The 16,077-nt window shown below is 46.5% G+C and overlaps 1 protein-coding gene across 14 annotated transcripts in view; it reads right to left on the reverse strand.

Moving 5' to 3' along the window:
* The window catches only part of ARSD (arylsulfatase D), a 37,880-nt gene that overhangs the window by 16,704 nt on the left and 5,099 nt on the right, over positions 1-16,077 (reverse strand). For 10 of the 14 annotated variants that reach the window (XR_011499563.1, XM_044768213.2, XM_070501805.1 and 7 more), the window contains exons 3-7: positions 9,804-9,925; positions 7,383-7,505; positions 3,102-3,525; positions 2,750-2,886; positions 1,589-1,723 (exon numbers count right to left, since the gene is read on the reverse strand). Coding sequence is in view for 13 of the 14 variants with exons in the window: in XM_044768213.2 (XP_044624148.1) it covers positions 1,589-1,723; positions 2,750-2,886; positions 3,102-3,525; positions 7,383-7,505; positions 9,804-9,925 (941 nt within the window). In the remaining variant the exon portion in view is untranslated. The remainder of the gene's footprint in view (positions 1-1,588; positions 1,724-2,749; positions 2,887-3,101; positions 3,526-7,382; positions 7,506-9,803; positions 9,926-16,077) is intronic. The other 4 variants (XM_070501810.1, XM_070501807.1, XM_070501808.1 and 1 more) reach the window with 1 other exon arrangement.

Consider the following 16,077-nt stretch of genomic DNA (forward strand, 5'->3'; position numbering starts at 1 on the left):
CTCACACTCCCTCGGAACTCAAGCTACGGGGATTAAAACAATTACACGTGACGGTGGGAGAATTTTAAGGAGGGAGAGAAATGTTCAGAATCCTGCTAAATAAATGCTTTTTTTTTTATTGGAGTTAAAGCTTTAAGGCTATTGCATCAGTTTTCTACTGCTGCGTGACAAGTTATTAAAACTCAGCAACTTAAAACAACTCCTGCTTCCAGGTCTCAGTTCTGTAGGTCGAAAGGGTGGCACGGCAGGGCTGGGTCCTCTGTCCTGGGTCTCACAAGTCTGAAATCAAGGTGTCGGCTGTCTGAACTCCTCAACGGAGGATCGGAGGAAAAATCCACTTCTGTGTTTGTTCAGGGCATTGGAAAAATCTAGTTTCATGTGATTAGGCCAGGCCCACCCAGATCATCTCCCTACCTAAAGGTCAAGGGTGCCATATGACACAATGCAATCATGAGAGTGAGGGCCCACCATAGTCACCGATGCCAGGGGTCAACGAGGAGCATTTTGGTGGGGCCATTTTTTGAGTTCTGTCTAACATGCTCACACGTATGGGAACTTCCAAAAATGTAACAGGCTCATATACAGTCGATTCTCATCATTGTCATTCTTATGTTTTATAAAGTCACCAAAAACACTGAATTGGCAAATAGTGAACCATTGTTCCCAGGGCAATACAGAGCTAGGTTCCTGTGAAGCTCTGATCTCCATATTTTCATCAGTCGATCAATACCTAACCTTGTTTATGTGTATTTCTGTTTCAAGGCACCTGATTGAATCTATATAGTTGATTGATCAACATTGAACTCAGAGTCAATGCACTATATCTCCTGACTGGAGGAAGCTCCTCTCACACACTTATTTTCTCCGTAAGGCACATCGCAGCCTTTCTGTGCTAGGCGGCAATTTAGCGCTCCATTGGGAGCCTTTTAAACAGTGAAATCTCCAAGAAAAAGCACAAAAATGCAAAAACGTGGCACTAACTAGACCACGGAAAGGGCGCATGTTGACGGTCTGGGAGCCGAAACAAGAAGTCAGAGCGTCGCCCTGTCCAACCCCGGCTGGGAATGTGGGCATCACGCGACTCAATTTTTTGGCCGCTCTTCAAATGACTGGAAAAGTGCCTCAGGTGTTGATTTTGGGGTTACAAAGAAATTTTAGCAGGCAGGAGAATCCCCAAGAGATGGAATCCATGAATAAGGCGCATTGACCATATCAAACTTTTTAAAAACAGCAATATAAATGTATGGTACCCAAACCTGACCGATAGAAAGCAATACAGGGACATACACAATTGGGAATATAATCACTATGCTAGGTTTTATTTAGAACAGTATTTATTTTAATTTTATCTCCATTATTTATTTATATATGTCTCTCTTACTAAAATATGAACCCTGGAAGGGAACGCCCTGTGTCTTTGTCTCTCTATCTTGGCATTGAAGTAGAACGTGGTCTAAAGTAGACGCTCAAGAAATCCTCTTTGAAAGAGCACCCTCTTTATCACTACCAGCTCTTCTCCAGCCTTCCCTGGGGGCGGAGTCATTTGGTTGATAGCAGCTTCTTAACCTCCCACATCCACCGGTCTTACCTCTGTATATTCCGTTCCATCCTCCGAGCTGGCTGTGTTCGTCTCTTGCCTCCAAATGTCCCCCGTGATCGGAGGTAAAGTAGGTGAATGTTGTGTTTTTCAAGCCGTTCTCTTCGACGGCGTTAAGAATTTCACCTTCACGAGAAATGGAACGTTTTGGGATGAAGGAACTGAAATGGCGTCAGCCGAAGTCAGCACGACTCCCCCTCTCTGTGAATGTCATCGCTTCCTAGATAGTCATCAGAAGGGACCACAGTGCCCTGGAGACCGTGGTGATGACTGGAGTCGCAAAGTGCGAAGGCATAGCCAATGGTTCTGATACCAAGGAATTCAGAATCTTGTTTACAAAGGTACCACCAATGCAGAAAACACAACAAACACATGGAAGCCAAGATGTCCCCAATGGAATGTTTTAGATACGCTACAGTTGCATGTGTCCACGTGTCTGTCATCAGCGTGTGGGGGTGGGAACGTGGTGAGAAACAGTGTTGGGGAGACTCCTGTTGATACAGGAGGAAACCAGGGTTGTGAGCGTCTGTGGGTATTCCCATAGAGGGCCAAGACTCAGCATGCAGAACCATCCGCAAACCAAGCAACCGCTTATCCATGGACACCACATGGGCATCGAAAGCACTGAAAATAAAGATCGTAAACCACATGGGGATTTGTCCCACTGAAAGACAGGTTGTCACCACGGTCTGTAATCACCCTTCTATTTTGGGGGTGGTTTGGCTCTTTACCTGGCTGAGCGTGTCACTAAGCTTGGTTGGGACACACGACCGTAGGCTACAAAGGTCTCAATGTCTACATTCGTTCTTTTTAAGAGTCTACAATCTTGCTGGTCCTCCCGAAGCTTTCTTGAAGCCATAGCAGGAAAGAGATTTGGGTCTGCTTTCCTGAACCTTCTTGCTTCGCTTTCTGTCACGTCTCGAGATGGCTTTAAGTAACGGACACTGGAGAAGGAGGAATTTGCACCAAAGTAGACCAAGAAATGGGAAATGTCAAAGGAGCACGTGCACAATATGGGAGAGTTTTCTTCCTATTCCTCATCTTTTCTCTTATTCTTTATTGCAACCTGGTTCATGGTAAGATGGCCAGTGTTTCACCACACTTTATGGGTGAGGCCAAGAGTGAGTAAGGCTGGGTCGTGCCTTCACTTACCTACAAGCCAGTCCATCTCTTCCACGTTGTCGCCATATAAGCCATGCTGGCTTTCGCCACGAAACTCTTTCGTGGTCACAAGGGGGATGTGTACGTGCAACAAGGAAACGAAGAGCAGGAATGGCCCGTGCTTATTTCTGAAAGGAGAAAACCGCCCTTGCAACATCATGGCATCTGTTTCAACACTTTCTGGTCCATCACATTCCTTCAAAGGAGACACTCAAGTTTTGGGAACGAACCCATAGGAAAAGGCTTGAATTCTTCAAGCCCATCTATGAAATCCTAAAGATGCTCAAGAGACTCAGATGCTCTGAGAACTCATCCCCACTTTGAAACGTGGTGGTTTGATTACCTTTCAATGTAGGAAACCGCTTCCTTGAGCATGAGACTCGCTGTCCTTTCCAAAACCATGGGCTGCTCTGTGACGTCATGGTTTCTCATCAGGATGCAATTCCAGCGGCGCACAAACCCAAAGCTGGCGTACCAGGACGCGAAAAACAGGAAGACGAGGCCGGCCGCACCCATGACCGCTTTCCAGGACACGGAGATTAACCCGCAGGCCTTGCTGGCAGCAACGGTGAGCATCCCCAGGGCCAGCATCTGGGTGTAACGCCAGAGTTTCGCTCGCGTGGCGGCGTCCACTTCCGGGGGCCTGTCTGGGTGGCAGTCATTCACGAGTGTGAAGGGCATGCCATAAAAATAGTCAAATCCATGGTTTAGCGGGTGGTGGCAGTGGTCTACGCGGGATTCACAGTTTACACCCTGATGCCATTTTCCTGAGAATAAAAAGCAAAAAGGTAAGCAAAAAACATATATGGAAGGTACTCGTCTGATAGGAATCACCTTCTCAGGAGAATCTGGACGTTGCGATGAAGAGGCAGGTATGCAAACACCAAAATTTGAAATAAGAAAGGAATAGATTAGAAATTTGAAATAGAAAGGGATAAAATGAGTTTATTTGATATGGGTATTTAAATGGATACACTATACTTCATAAAGACTAAGGAATGCATCAGTGCAATGACCATCATCAAGCGATTAATGGTTTAAGATTTTATGGAGCGTTTGGGATTACAAGTTTGCAACCCTAGACCATTCTGCTATTAAATAACTTACAAAATATCATTTACCAATATTTTTTACTTAAAAGGAAGCCAGCTGATAATGGAAATTGGCTCTTAAATCATCTTAGGACAGAGTCGAAGTAACTGGCTCCCTCCGCTAACTGGGAATCATGAAACCCTTGGAGATTTTTTTCAGAAGCCATAACTCTTACAAGGATATTGTGGAGATGGAACGTGAGGACGCCGACTTGTCCAATTCCAGGAGAATGTCCAAGAATTGGGTTGTCCATGGGCACTTTCTATCTCCTATGTCCTAGACCCTCAACCAAATTAAATGTAGCTACAAAACAGGATGGAAAAGTCTCCGATGTCCTGTCTCCCGTAACTTCCAAGTGGAGTTCAACCAGGTTCCTGCCTGCTCTCCCCTCCCACCACTCCCACGCTGTCTTCAGAACCTGGAGGAATCTGTTCTAGTCCCAGAGCCCAGACTCACTTCTATCTCCCTTTTCACAAAGACACAGAAGTGCTGGAATCTGGGGAGGACCGTGGAGAAGAAAACTCTACAGGACGCTGTGCCACCTCAAAAGCTTTCTATCCTTTGGTCACCATTCGCCAAAATAAACTCAAAATGGATCAAAGACCTAAAGGTGAGACCTGAAACCATAAGGCTTCTGGAAGAAAACGTAGGCAGTACACTCTTTGACATCAGTATTAAAAGGATCTTTTCGGACACCATGCCGTCTCAGAGAAGGGAAACAATAGAAAGAATAAACAAACGGGACTTCATCAGACTAAAGAGCTTCTTCAAGGCAAATGAAAACAGGATTGAAACAAAAAAACAACCCACTAACTGGGAAAAAATATTTGCAAGTCATCTATCTGACAAAGGCTTAATATCCATAATATATAAAGAACTCTCACAACTGAACAACAAAAACATCAAACAACCCAATCAAAAAATGGGCTGGAGACATGAACAGACATTTCTCCAAAGAAGATATACTGATGGCCAACAGGCACATGAAAAGATGCTCATCATCGCTGATCATCAGGGAAATGCAAATCAAAACTACACTAAGATATCACCTTACACCCGTTAGAATGACAAAAATATCTAAAACTAATAGTAACAAATGTTGGAGAGGTTGTGGAGAAAAAGGAACCCTCATACACTGCTGGTGGGAATGCAAACTGGTGCAGCCACTATGGAAAACAGCATGGAGATTCCTCAAAAAATTAAAAATAGAACTACCATACAATCCAGCCATCCCACTGCTGGGTATTTATCCAAGGAGCTTGAAGTCAGCAATCCCAAAAGTCCTATGCACCCCAATGTTCATTGCAGCATTATTCACAATAGCCAAGACGTGGAAGCAACCTAAGTGCCCATCAACAGACGAATGGATAAAGAAGATGTGGTACATATATACAATGGAATACTACTCAGCTGTAAAACAGAACAAAATCATCCCATTTGCAATAACATGGATGGACCTTGAGGGAATTACGTTAAGTGAAATAAGCCAGTGAGAGACGGATAATCTGTATATGACTCCACTCATATGAGGAATTTAAAATTATGGAATAAGAACAGTTTAGTGGATACCAGGGGAAAGGTGGGGTGGGGGGTGGGCACAAAGGGTGAAGTGGTGCACCTACAACATGACTGACAAACATTAATGTACAATTGAAATTTCACAAGATTGTAACCTATCATTAACTCAATAAAATAAATTAAAAAAAAAAAAAAGCTTTCTATCCTTTGGAACGTGAAGAACAGGCTTCCCCAAGTATAGACCAAGTGTGTGGACCAGGAATTGATGCCCAGGTATGCAATTCTAGCAAACACAGAAATAAATGCCCCTGGTGAGGAGGAGATACACAGAAGGCTATGGCATCAGGCACGCTGACCCAATGGTGGGAGTTGCTCATGGAACATTCCGGTCAATTCAGGTGGCTCAGAAGGCTTGCTCTCCTTAGGATTGGAAAGAGAAATGAAGGTGAGAGTGTCAATGTGTGCAATGTCCTTGAAAAAGCCCTTGGAGATAGGGTATGCTATAGACTGAATGCTGGCGTCTCCCTAAAATTCATATGTGGAATCCCAACCCCCAAGGTGATGGTGTTGGGAGGTGGGGCCTTTGGAAGGTGATTAGATGATGAGGGTGGAGCCCCCATGGATGGGATCAGTGCCCCCAGAGAGCTCCCCCATCCCTTCCACCACGTGAGGACGTGGAGAGAAGACGGCCATCTATGAACCAGGAATAGGGTCCTCACCAGACACAGAATCTGCTGGCAACTTGATATTGGACTTCCGGCATCTGGAACTGTGAGAAATAAATTTACGTAATCTCTATTTCTAAAATAGGAGGGATTTCTAGAAAGTGCAACAACGTTGATCACCTCCAAGCCAATCACAGCCTTGAGCAAGTGAGACTGTCGCGGTCCCCTCTGAACTGAACAGCGACCATCAGTATGGGAAGAACACAGCAAAGAATTGATTGGGGCGCCCTGCCCACAGATCTAATGCAGCCCTCCCTTGACTGTGGGGTTGGGACAGACCACCCCATCACTGAGCCTCCATTTCATGGTTTGTAAGACGGGGATGATACTTCTAAACCCATGGGTGGAGCAAGGGATGAAAGCCTGGTCCGTGACAGGTGGACACCAACTCTTCCTCCCGTCCTTTCTGTGCAGAAAAGAGGGAACCTCAAAGAAGGTCTTCCAAGGTTGGCCCCTTGCTAAGGTCTGAGATCTGGATTTTCAGAAGGTTGACCTCATTTCATAAATGATAAAGAAAGGCTCCCTGCACCTAAACCGTTTACACAAACAGCCTGGTTTTTGCTGAACACCAGCTTTCCTTCGGGGAGGCTGGAATTTTGGTGGGCGCCAGGCAGCGGGCGCCAATATAAACCCTGGGCACTGGGTCTCTAAGGAGCTTCCTGGTGACAACATTTTGCACGTGTCGTCACAAGTCATCGTTGGAGGAATTAAGTGCATCCTGTGTGACTTCCAGAAGAGTCTGGAAGCTTCCGCCTGGTGTCTCCAAGATTTCATCCCATGCGTCTGTTCTCTTTGCTGATCTTTGCTCTGTATGCTTTTACTGTAATAAACCATAACTGTGGGTCCAACTCTATGCTGAGCCTGAATCCTCCTAGAGAATCATCTAACTGAGGGGTGGTCTTGAGGACCCCCACACACCCTCCTTTATAATGAGGGAGCTTCTGATCCTCCCCGGCGTGCTATGTAAAGGAAGGCAGTGGTTATTAACTCTGAGGGTTTCAAGGTGGTGGGTGGCCATTTAAGGAAAGTCTCTAGAAGTTTCTGATGAATTGGGAGAGAAGATTGATATGTCCAGGGAAAGAAAGAGGCCAACGGAACGAGATTTTGAATTAAAATTGTTCATCAATGACAAAAATCTCAACTCTGTGAACAATCCAAGAGGGATAAGATGGATGGGGCGCCAAATTTGGGTTCTGACACATGACTTTTTTCCCTTGTAGGACAACAGGTTCTGTTGGGTCACCCATCCTCCCAACCACCGAATGATAGGAGCGTCTTGCGTCCCTCACCTATGAGGCCCGTTGCATAACCTTGTTGCTGCAGGATTCTCGCAAACGTGGTCTCGTTCTCAGGGAGCCCACCGGAGCCTCCGTTCCACTGCAGCGCCCGGTACCCATCGCTGGCGTCCATGCCTGTGGAGCAGAGCGCAGAGGAAGCTTTCACTGTGCCTCAGCTGCCGCGTGGGTTCTCAGCTGAGGACAACTCTGACCCCCTGAGCAGTGGACGCTTTGCAACGCCTGGAATTAGTTTTCATAACTGGGGGAGGGGCACTACCGCCATCTACTGGGTGGAAACGCCCTACAGCGACCAGGACGGCCCCCACCACAGAGAGTCATCCAGCCCCAATGTCAGCAGGGCTGAGGCTGATAAACCCTGGGCCTCGGCATGTGAGATTGTCTCTGTTTATCTATCAGCTATCATCTATTTATCTATCATCTAGCTAGCTATCATCTAGTTATCGTCTGTCTCTCTCTATCATCTATCATCTGTCTATCATCTATCTATCATCTATCTATCCTTATGTATCTATCATCTATCTATGTATCTATCTATGTATCTATCTATCCATCCATCTATCCATCCATCCATCTATCATCTATCCATCTGTCTATTATCCATCTATCCATCCATCCATCCATCCATCTATCCATCCATCCATCTATCCATCCATCCATCTAGCCATCTATCTATCTATCTATCTATCTATCCATCTATCTATCTATCTATCTGCTTTCTTTTTATCTATCTACTTTCTTCCTATCTGTCTATCTAATTATCTGTCATCTATTAATCTTCTGTCTGTGGCAGTGGTTCCCAAGCAAAGGTGATCCTGCCCCCAAGGGACACTTGGCAATACCGGAGGCATTGTGGGTTGTCACACTCAGGAAGGGTGGGAGAGTGGATGCTGCCGGCACCTAGTGAATGGAGACCTAACCCTCAGGACCTCAGGATGAGGCTGTATTTGGAGATGGGTCTTTAAGGAGGTGACGGAGGTCAAATGAGGTCATGAGGGTGGGCCCCGATGCAATAGGACTGGGGTCCTTATGAGAAGAGGAGATGAAGACACAGACATGCACAGAGGGACGATCACGTGAGGACACGGGGAGAAGACACGTCCACATGCCAAGGAGGGAGGCCTCAGGAGGAACCAGCCCTGCCTGCACCTGGATCTTGGTCGTCCAGCCTCCAGGATGGGGAGAAATAAATGTCTGTTGTTTAGACTAACCACCTGTGGTCTTTTGTTATTGCAGCTGGAGCAGACTAACAGAATAATTCCAATGTGTGAATAGAGCAGTTTATTAATCCATTCTTCTGTTGATGAACTGTTTTGTATTTGGGGTCTCGCCTCAGTCTTGCTGTAAACATTTGCATCCCTATCTTTGGTAGAACATCCTTGTGCATACATGTTGAGTATGTACTTAGGAACTGCTGGGTCACGGGGCATGGATGCATTCCGCTTAAGCGGATGCCGACAAATTTCCACAGCGGTTATACCACTGTCTAGCTCCATCCACAGTGTGCGAGGAAGTCCACTTTCTCCACATTCTTGCCAACACTTAGTAGTGTCTATCTTTTTCAATCCAGCCGCTCTGCTGGGTGTCCGTTGGTATAACTTTGGGGGTTTTCTGATTAATTTTGAACTGTCTTACGGCTCCCTGTCTCTCTCATCATACATACCTGTGAGGAACATGACCACTTTCCTCACACCAAAAGTTTCGACACGGCTCTCTGTACTCGTTTTCCAATTGCTGCTGTAACCAATCACTGTGAATTTGGTGCCATAAAACAACAGAGATTTATCTTCTTGCATTTCTGGGGATTGGAAGACTAAGATCACGGTGTTGGCAGGGCTCCATTCCTTTTAGAGGATGCTCACATTTCTTGGCTCGTGGCCCCTTTCTCCATCATATCTCCTCTGACTCTGAATGTCCGGCTTCCCTCTTATAAAAGGACCCTTGTGATGACATTGGGCCCACTGGGATTATCCAGGATGATGTCCCCATCTCAAGATTCTTAATCACACCTGCAAAGTCCCCTCTGCCATATAAGGACACACTCACAGATTCTGGGCATTGGGATGTGGCATCTTTGGGATGGGGGGCATTATTCAGCTTCCTGCACCCCGCCCTCAGAGCCCATCTGAAATCATGATTTCACCTCAAGATTGACTCAGATATTTAAACAAATAGAGAAAAACGTCAAATGCAAGCAGATCCCACTGGAGAGTTTGAGCCGTCTGAATTCCCAATATTCATGCTTTTTTTTTGCACGACTACACAAAACAGAGTATTCTTTATGCAATTATAAGACGACACAACTGCAGACTATGTTTCGACCAGTTTCCCTCAACCGTTGCTGCCCAATTATTAAGGACGACAGAGGAGCGGAAGCGGAGGTGCCCTTTTGTCGGCCGTCTACACAGCACCAACCTGATCTGAAAGAGTGTCTCCCCGTGAGAAACGCAGCTCTGCTCGGGGTGCAGAGCGGGGCAGCTGCCAGGTGCTGGGTGAGCCTCACGCCTTCCTCGGCAAGCCGGTCGATATGGGGCGTCCTGAGTGAGCCACACAAATGTCACCGTCAGGAGGGGCACATGCATCCATTGACGGGGAACCCTGCCTTGAAGGGCATCGGGGTGGAGGGCATCAACATTACTGTAGGGACTTCACCTGGCTTTAGAATTCGTGGCATGATGGTCTCCTGAAGAGGCAACTGGACCCACCCTCCAGAAGTTTGTTTTGAGGGTCAAGCCTGATGATATCACACACACACACACCTCAGAAGGGTTTGAGATTTATGACTCTCATGATGAAGCATTTTGGGAGAGCATGGGAAACTCCCATACAGGTCTGCAATGGCTTGAGAGAATGGGGGTGGGAGCCTGGCTTGGGGTTATTATTGTGGGGTGGGTGTGGGGCCAGGATGAGGGTTCCCACGCATGGGCAGGGGCTGGTGTGGTTTGAATCTCCCACAGGCACTGAAGGAGGAAGCATGGGGCTTTCTTAGCTCGTCCAGATGTGGGGCACAAGGCAAGAGGGAGGAGTGAGGTCTGAAGGATGTCAGCCGTCAGACATCAAAAACCAGAGTGGGACTCCTCATTTCAAATAGGAACTCCAAAGCCATTTGGCTCCGGTTCCCACTCCACAGGAAATCCCTTCTATAGCACCCTTTACAGGCGGTCACTTGGTCTCTGGTTAATGGGAAACAGAGCAGCCCACTCTAGTTTCGAATGATGCTTTCAAAAGTTGTTTTGTTGCGTGTGGTGGATGGTAAGGTCTTAAAAATCTTGGAGACTTTTCTTCGCGTCTCCAGGGCTGACAACTTTGAACCAGTGGCTCTCCATGGGGACAGCTTTGCTTTCCAGGGGACACTCAGCAATGTCTGGAGACCATTTCAGGTGTCACAGCTCAGGGAGAGGCGATGCTCCTGGCATCTGGTGGGTGGACACCAGGGATGCTGGTCAACCATCCTACAGTGCACAGGATGGCCCACCACAGAGAGTCACCCAGCCCACAATTTAAAGAGTGATGAAGCTGAGAAATCCTGCCTTAGCATAAGAGTCAGTCTGTCTGTCTACCTATCCATCCATCTGTACATCTATCTATCTAATCTATCTATCTATCTAATCTCTCTCTCTCTCTAGCTATCATCTATATATCCGTTTCTATATCTGTATCTATCTATCTATGCAACTGTATATCTATCTCTACATCTATCTATGTATCCATCTGTATCTCTCTATCATCTACACCTATCTATCAATCTCGGTATCTATCTATATCCATCTATCTATCTATTTATCACCTATCTATCTCTCTCTCTCTCTGTCTATCCACCCATCTATCCATCCATCAATCCACCCATCCATCCATCCATCCATCTATCCATCCATCCATCCATCTATCCATCCATCCACCTATCTATCCATCCATCCATCCATCCATCCATCCATGTATCCATCCATCCATCCATGTATCCATCCATCCATCCATCCACCCAGGTATCCATCCATCCATCCATCTATCCATCCATCCATCCATCCATCCATCCATCCATCCATCCATGTATCCATCCATCTGTCCGTCCGTCCGTCCGTCCGTCCGTCCATCTGTCCATCCATCCATCCGTCCATCTGTCCATCCATCCATCCGTCCATCCGTCCATCTATCCATCCATCCATCCATCCATCTATCTATCCATCTATCCATCCATGCATCCATCTATCCATCTATCTATGGCACTGGTCCTCAACTAGGGAACAGTCTGCCACTGAACGAGACATTTATAACGTCTAGAGACATTTCTGGTTGTCACAACTTGGGGATAATGCTACTGGCATCTGATGGGTGGGGACCAGGGATGCTGCTCGACAGACACCCTAGAGTGCACAGCACAGCCCCCAGGACAAAGCACCATCCAGCCCAAATGTCCATAGTGCTGAGGTTGAGAAACCCTCCTCAGGTAAAATGAACTGTTCTAGTTGGAGGAGTTCTGCACGGCATCGCTGAGCATGCCAAACCAAGCAGTCCTCTGACCCTGAGCCGCTTCCGTAGCCAGGCATGAAGGCAATTCAGTAGGTCAAGGTGACCACGGTGTGACTCACATACATCTTCTCAGTCCCCAGGGCCAGGGCAATGCCTTGAGGACTGCTTGCTACAAAAGGTGATGAGCCCTTGCTCTGGGGTCCTCAGCTGCAGCACAACCCATCGAGTGCATAGCTACCATCCAGGCTGTCACCGTGTCACCGGGTGGGGTCTTGGGGGCCGGGAACAAGCATATGAGGATGATGCTCTTGCTGTGTTGAGCTGTGAGTTCTAGGCCATCTTGCTCCGACCTAGGGAGCCTTGCTGGTGACCTTCAGAAGCGGTGGCCTGTGAACCGGTGTGCTCACAGAGCTGTGTGCTTTGGCGGCCTCTTGCTCTTTGCTCCTCTGTGAGCAGACCCTATCTCACACACTGGGGAAATGGTCTTGCTGATGGAATGAAGAAGGATTCACTCTTTCCTGCCCACACCGCCAAGATTCACTGTGGGCAGATTAAACAGCAGAGAGAAAGTGGATGAGAGAGAAAGACGTGGACATGGAGGCTCCTTGTTTAAATGGGCTGGAACAGAATCTGGGAGAGAGCCAATGCTGAAAACTTCCTGAGAGAGCAGGTGGAACAAAGGCCAACGGCCCTGAGACTGAAGGGATCTTTCGAGGGGAGTTAGGGGCATGGGGGGAAGGACTTCCTGGCTGAGATCGTGGATGTTAGGGGAGGGAAATGCTGGGACCTGAGGGAGGTCCATGACCATTAGCCATCAGGCAGGAGAGCCTGAGCGTCAGTGTTACGCCAACGTTGAGGAAGAGGATGCAGAAATGACCTCCTGGCTCTTCGTTGAGAAGAGATGGGCAACCTCAGGCTATAGGTCACTGGGATGTGAATGCTATTTTCTTGTACAGAAGCCAAGTTCTAAGTCTTGGGATCAAGACTACTCAGGAGTGGGGGATTCTGGGGGTCCCAGTCCTTAGGTTTGGTGGAGAGAGGACAGAACTAGACGAGTTATGAAGAAGTCAACCATCAACGGTGAGCCAGTAGGCATGCCAAAGAACGAGGGTAGGTTTTCAGAACCTTCAAGAACTTCAAGAGGCATAAATGCTACTAACTCGCCGAGCTGGTCATCTGAACGTTTCATCATGTACCTTTCTTTTTAAAGCAAATTTTAAAAAATACATTTTTAATTTTGTTTCTGTTTCGGTCCCTCTGATGGAAGATGGTGGGCGAATGTCGCGTCAGCAAAAAATCAAAGTAAAAAATGTATCCTTCAAAATTCTCAAAGCTAACGAAATATGTAAGAAATGAGCAGGATGAAACGTTCAAAAGATGTTTGCTGTAAACGCGTTAAGAGTTACGCATATGAGGTTATTAAAGGGAAAAGCTGTGTTAAGACTTTTTGGATGACGTGTGTTATCCTGAGTTCCAACAACTTAGCGAATGGAGCGATATCGCAACTGCAAGGAAACAAGGAAAGTATGAAGGTTCGTCCACTTGTTCCTGGTCACGTAGCTAGAAAGGGCCAATGCAGAGGTTACCGCCACGTCCGTGAGACCTGAAAAGTCTGCTTACTGTGGCATCCTGCGGGTTCTAGTCAGGCATTGCAAAGACCAGGTTACATCTGTATTCATCGGGCACTTGCCAATGGTCCCCACCCACCACTCCAGTTTCTGCCCATGGCAGCCTTTTTCCTGTGATGGGTTTTCTCATATTTAATGACAGTGGATGCTCTGACCACTTTTGTTTGCAAAGCTCTTATCTCCGCTGTTCAGCTGTGGCTTGCAGGCCCCTAAACCTCCTGCATGTCCAGGCTTCGCTGGAAGCCACAGCTGAAGTTGGTGTTTCAGACACATGCTTCTCAAGGCAACTTCTGGGGGCCCTGCCATGCCTTTGTTTTCAAAGCATAGTTGTGTCCATTGAGATTGTTCTGGCAGCTTTTGTCATCTTTGACTCACATTTTAATTGCAACTGACTGAAATATCAATGCTATTATTACAAGTCACCCATTCTGGACCCCTGCTGGTTGTTTTTAATAATCCAACTGTAAGAATTTACTGGGTTTTTTTTGGGCTAAACTATATGCATGATTTCCATGGGTTTAGAGAATTATACCAATTAAGTTCAATTATAATCAGTTTTAACCTGTTATTCCCAGTTTTAAAAAGTTATATTTCTAGTCTTATACCCAATAGTCTATCTGTCCATCCATCTATGTATCCGCCCATCCATCCATCCATCATCTGTCTATCCATCCATCCATCCATCCATCCATCCATCCTTCCACCCATCCATCCACTCATCAATCCATCCATCCATCCATCCATCCATCCATCTATCCATCTATCCATCTATCTATCCATCCATCTATCCATCCATCCATCCCTCCATCCATCCCTCCATCCATCCATCCATCTTTCCATCCATCCATCCATCTATCCATCCATCCATCTTTCCATCCATCCATCCATCCATCCATCCATCTTTCCATCTATCTTTCCATCCATCCATCCATCATCTGTCTATCCATCCATCCATCCATCCATCCATCCACTCATCAATCCATCCATCCATCCATCCATCCATCTATCCATCTATCCATCTATCTATCCATCCATCTATCCATCCATCCATCCATCCATCCATCCCTCCATCCATCTATCCATCTATCCATCCATCCATCCATCTATCCATCCATCCATCTTTCCATCCATCCATCCATCCATCCATCCATCTTTCCATCTATCTTTCCATCCATCCATCCATCATCTGTCTATCCATCCATCCATCCATCCAACTATCCATCCATCCATCCATCCATCCATCCATCCATCCATCCTTCCACCCATCCATCCACTCATCAATCCATCCATCCATCCATCCATCCATCCTTCCATCTTTCCATCCATCCATCTTTCCATCCACCCACCTATCCATCCATCCATCCACCATCTGTCTGTCTATCTATCTACCTATCTACCTACCTACCTATCAAGTCTTTATCTCTTGCAGATGTCTTCATGATTACCTAAACTGGGGAAATGGGATGAAAAATACCATAGGTTTGAACCTCATACGGGAAACTTCTCCTGCAGAACCTTCTCCCTCCACTTGTTAAAAGATATCTTAAAACAGGAAACATGCTACTTCTTTAATATATATAAATGGGATTTTAAATTCTGTGCTTCTGGGTCAATTTATGTCACTCCCATTTTTCCCTGATCGAGTTGATTTCCAAATATGGTCCTAAAATAGTTCTCTGGAGTGTCTCTCATTCCTTTATGAACTCTTTTTATTTTTAATAGCACTGTGGCCTGCAGAATCATAGTCATTTTTATGTAAAAACCAGAAAGTATCAGAGTATCTGAGGATGTGTAAACATGCTAAGAAATATCCCGCTGTCTCTCAGGAAGCAGAGGTCATTGGCAGTGCACAAATGAGATTTTTCTAAGAGAAGAGATATCTTTTCTTCCTATTATGTTAACAAAATGAGCAGGTGTCACATTTATTTAGACTCTCTACTCTGTCTTTGACACATCCCTGGGCATGGCTTTGCCATCAGAGCATCATATTGCGCACGATGGAGCTGGAAGGGTCATCCAATGGCCTCATGTCCCCGAGGGGAAACTGAGGCCCAAGGAAGCGCCAGATGTGTGACTGATGGCACAGCTTCTCAGAAGCAGTGTCGGGGCCACAGAGGCAGTCTTGAGACCTCCTCCACCCTGACCATCAGCAGGTTACACATTCATTACGCACCTCACGGTTTCTCCAACTTTCTGTTCTTATCAGGCAGAATTTCTGGGATACTGCCCTGCCAGCATCAATTCACTTCCATGTGGAAAGAACTGGCGTTACGAACACAAATCCAAATGGAGTGACGAGGCTCGCAACCCTGCCCCTGCCGGGGAAACCCAGGAACGTTTGACCAGAGCCAAACAGAAATGACTTTGGACCCAACTCTTACAGACTCCTCAAGTTCTGCTCCCTCTGTTTGAGACACTTCGAAGTTCGGTGACTTAGAGCAAAGATCAGCAATCTTTGGTCCAATGTGGCCCTCAGTCTATTTTCTTAAGTCCTCTGGAGCTCAGAAGGGTTTTCACATTTCTCAACAGTTGGAAAAAATAAAAAAGGAGAGAAGAAGGATGTGCAACGCACACCTTATGTGGCCCACACAAGC

This window comes from Equus asinus, chromosome X (assembly GCF_041296235.1).
Source record: "Equus asinus isolate D_3611 breed Donkey chromosome X, EquAss-T2T_v2, whole genome shotgun sequence".
Classification (NCBI taxonomy): domain Eukaryota; kingdom Metazoa; phylum Chordata; class Mammalia; order Perissodactyla; family Equidae; genus Equus; species Equus asinus.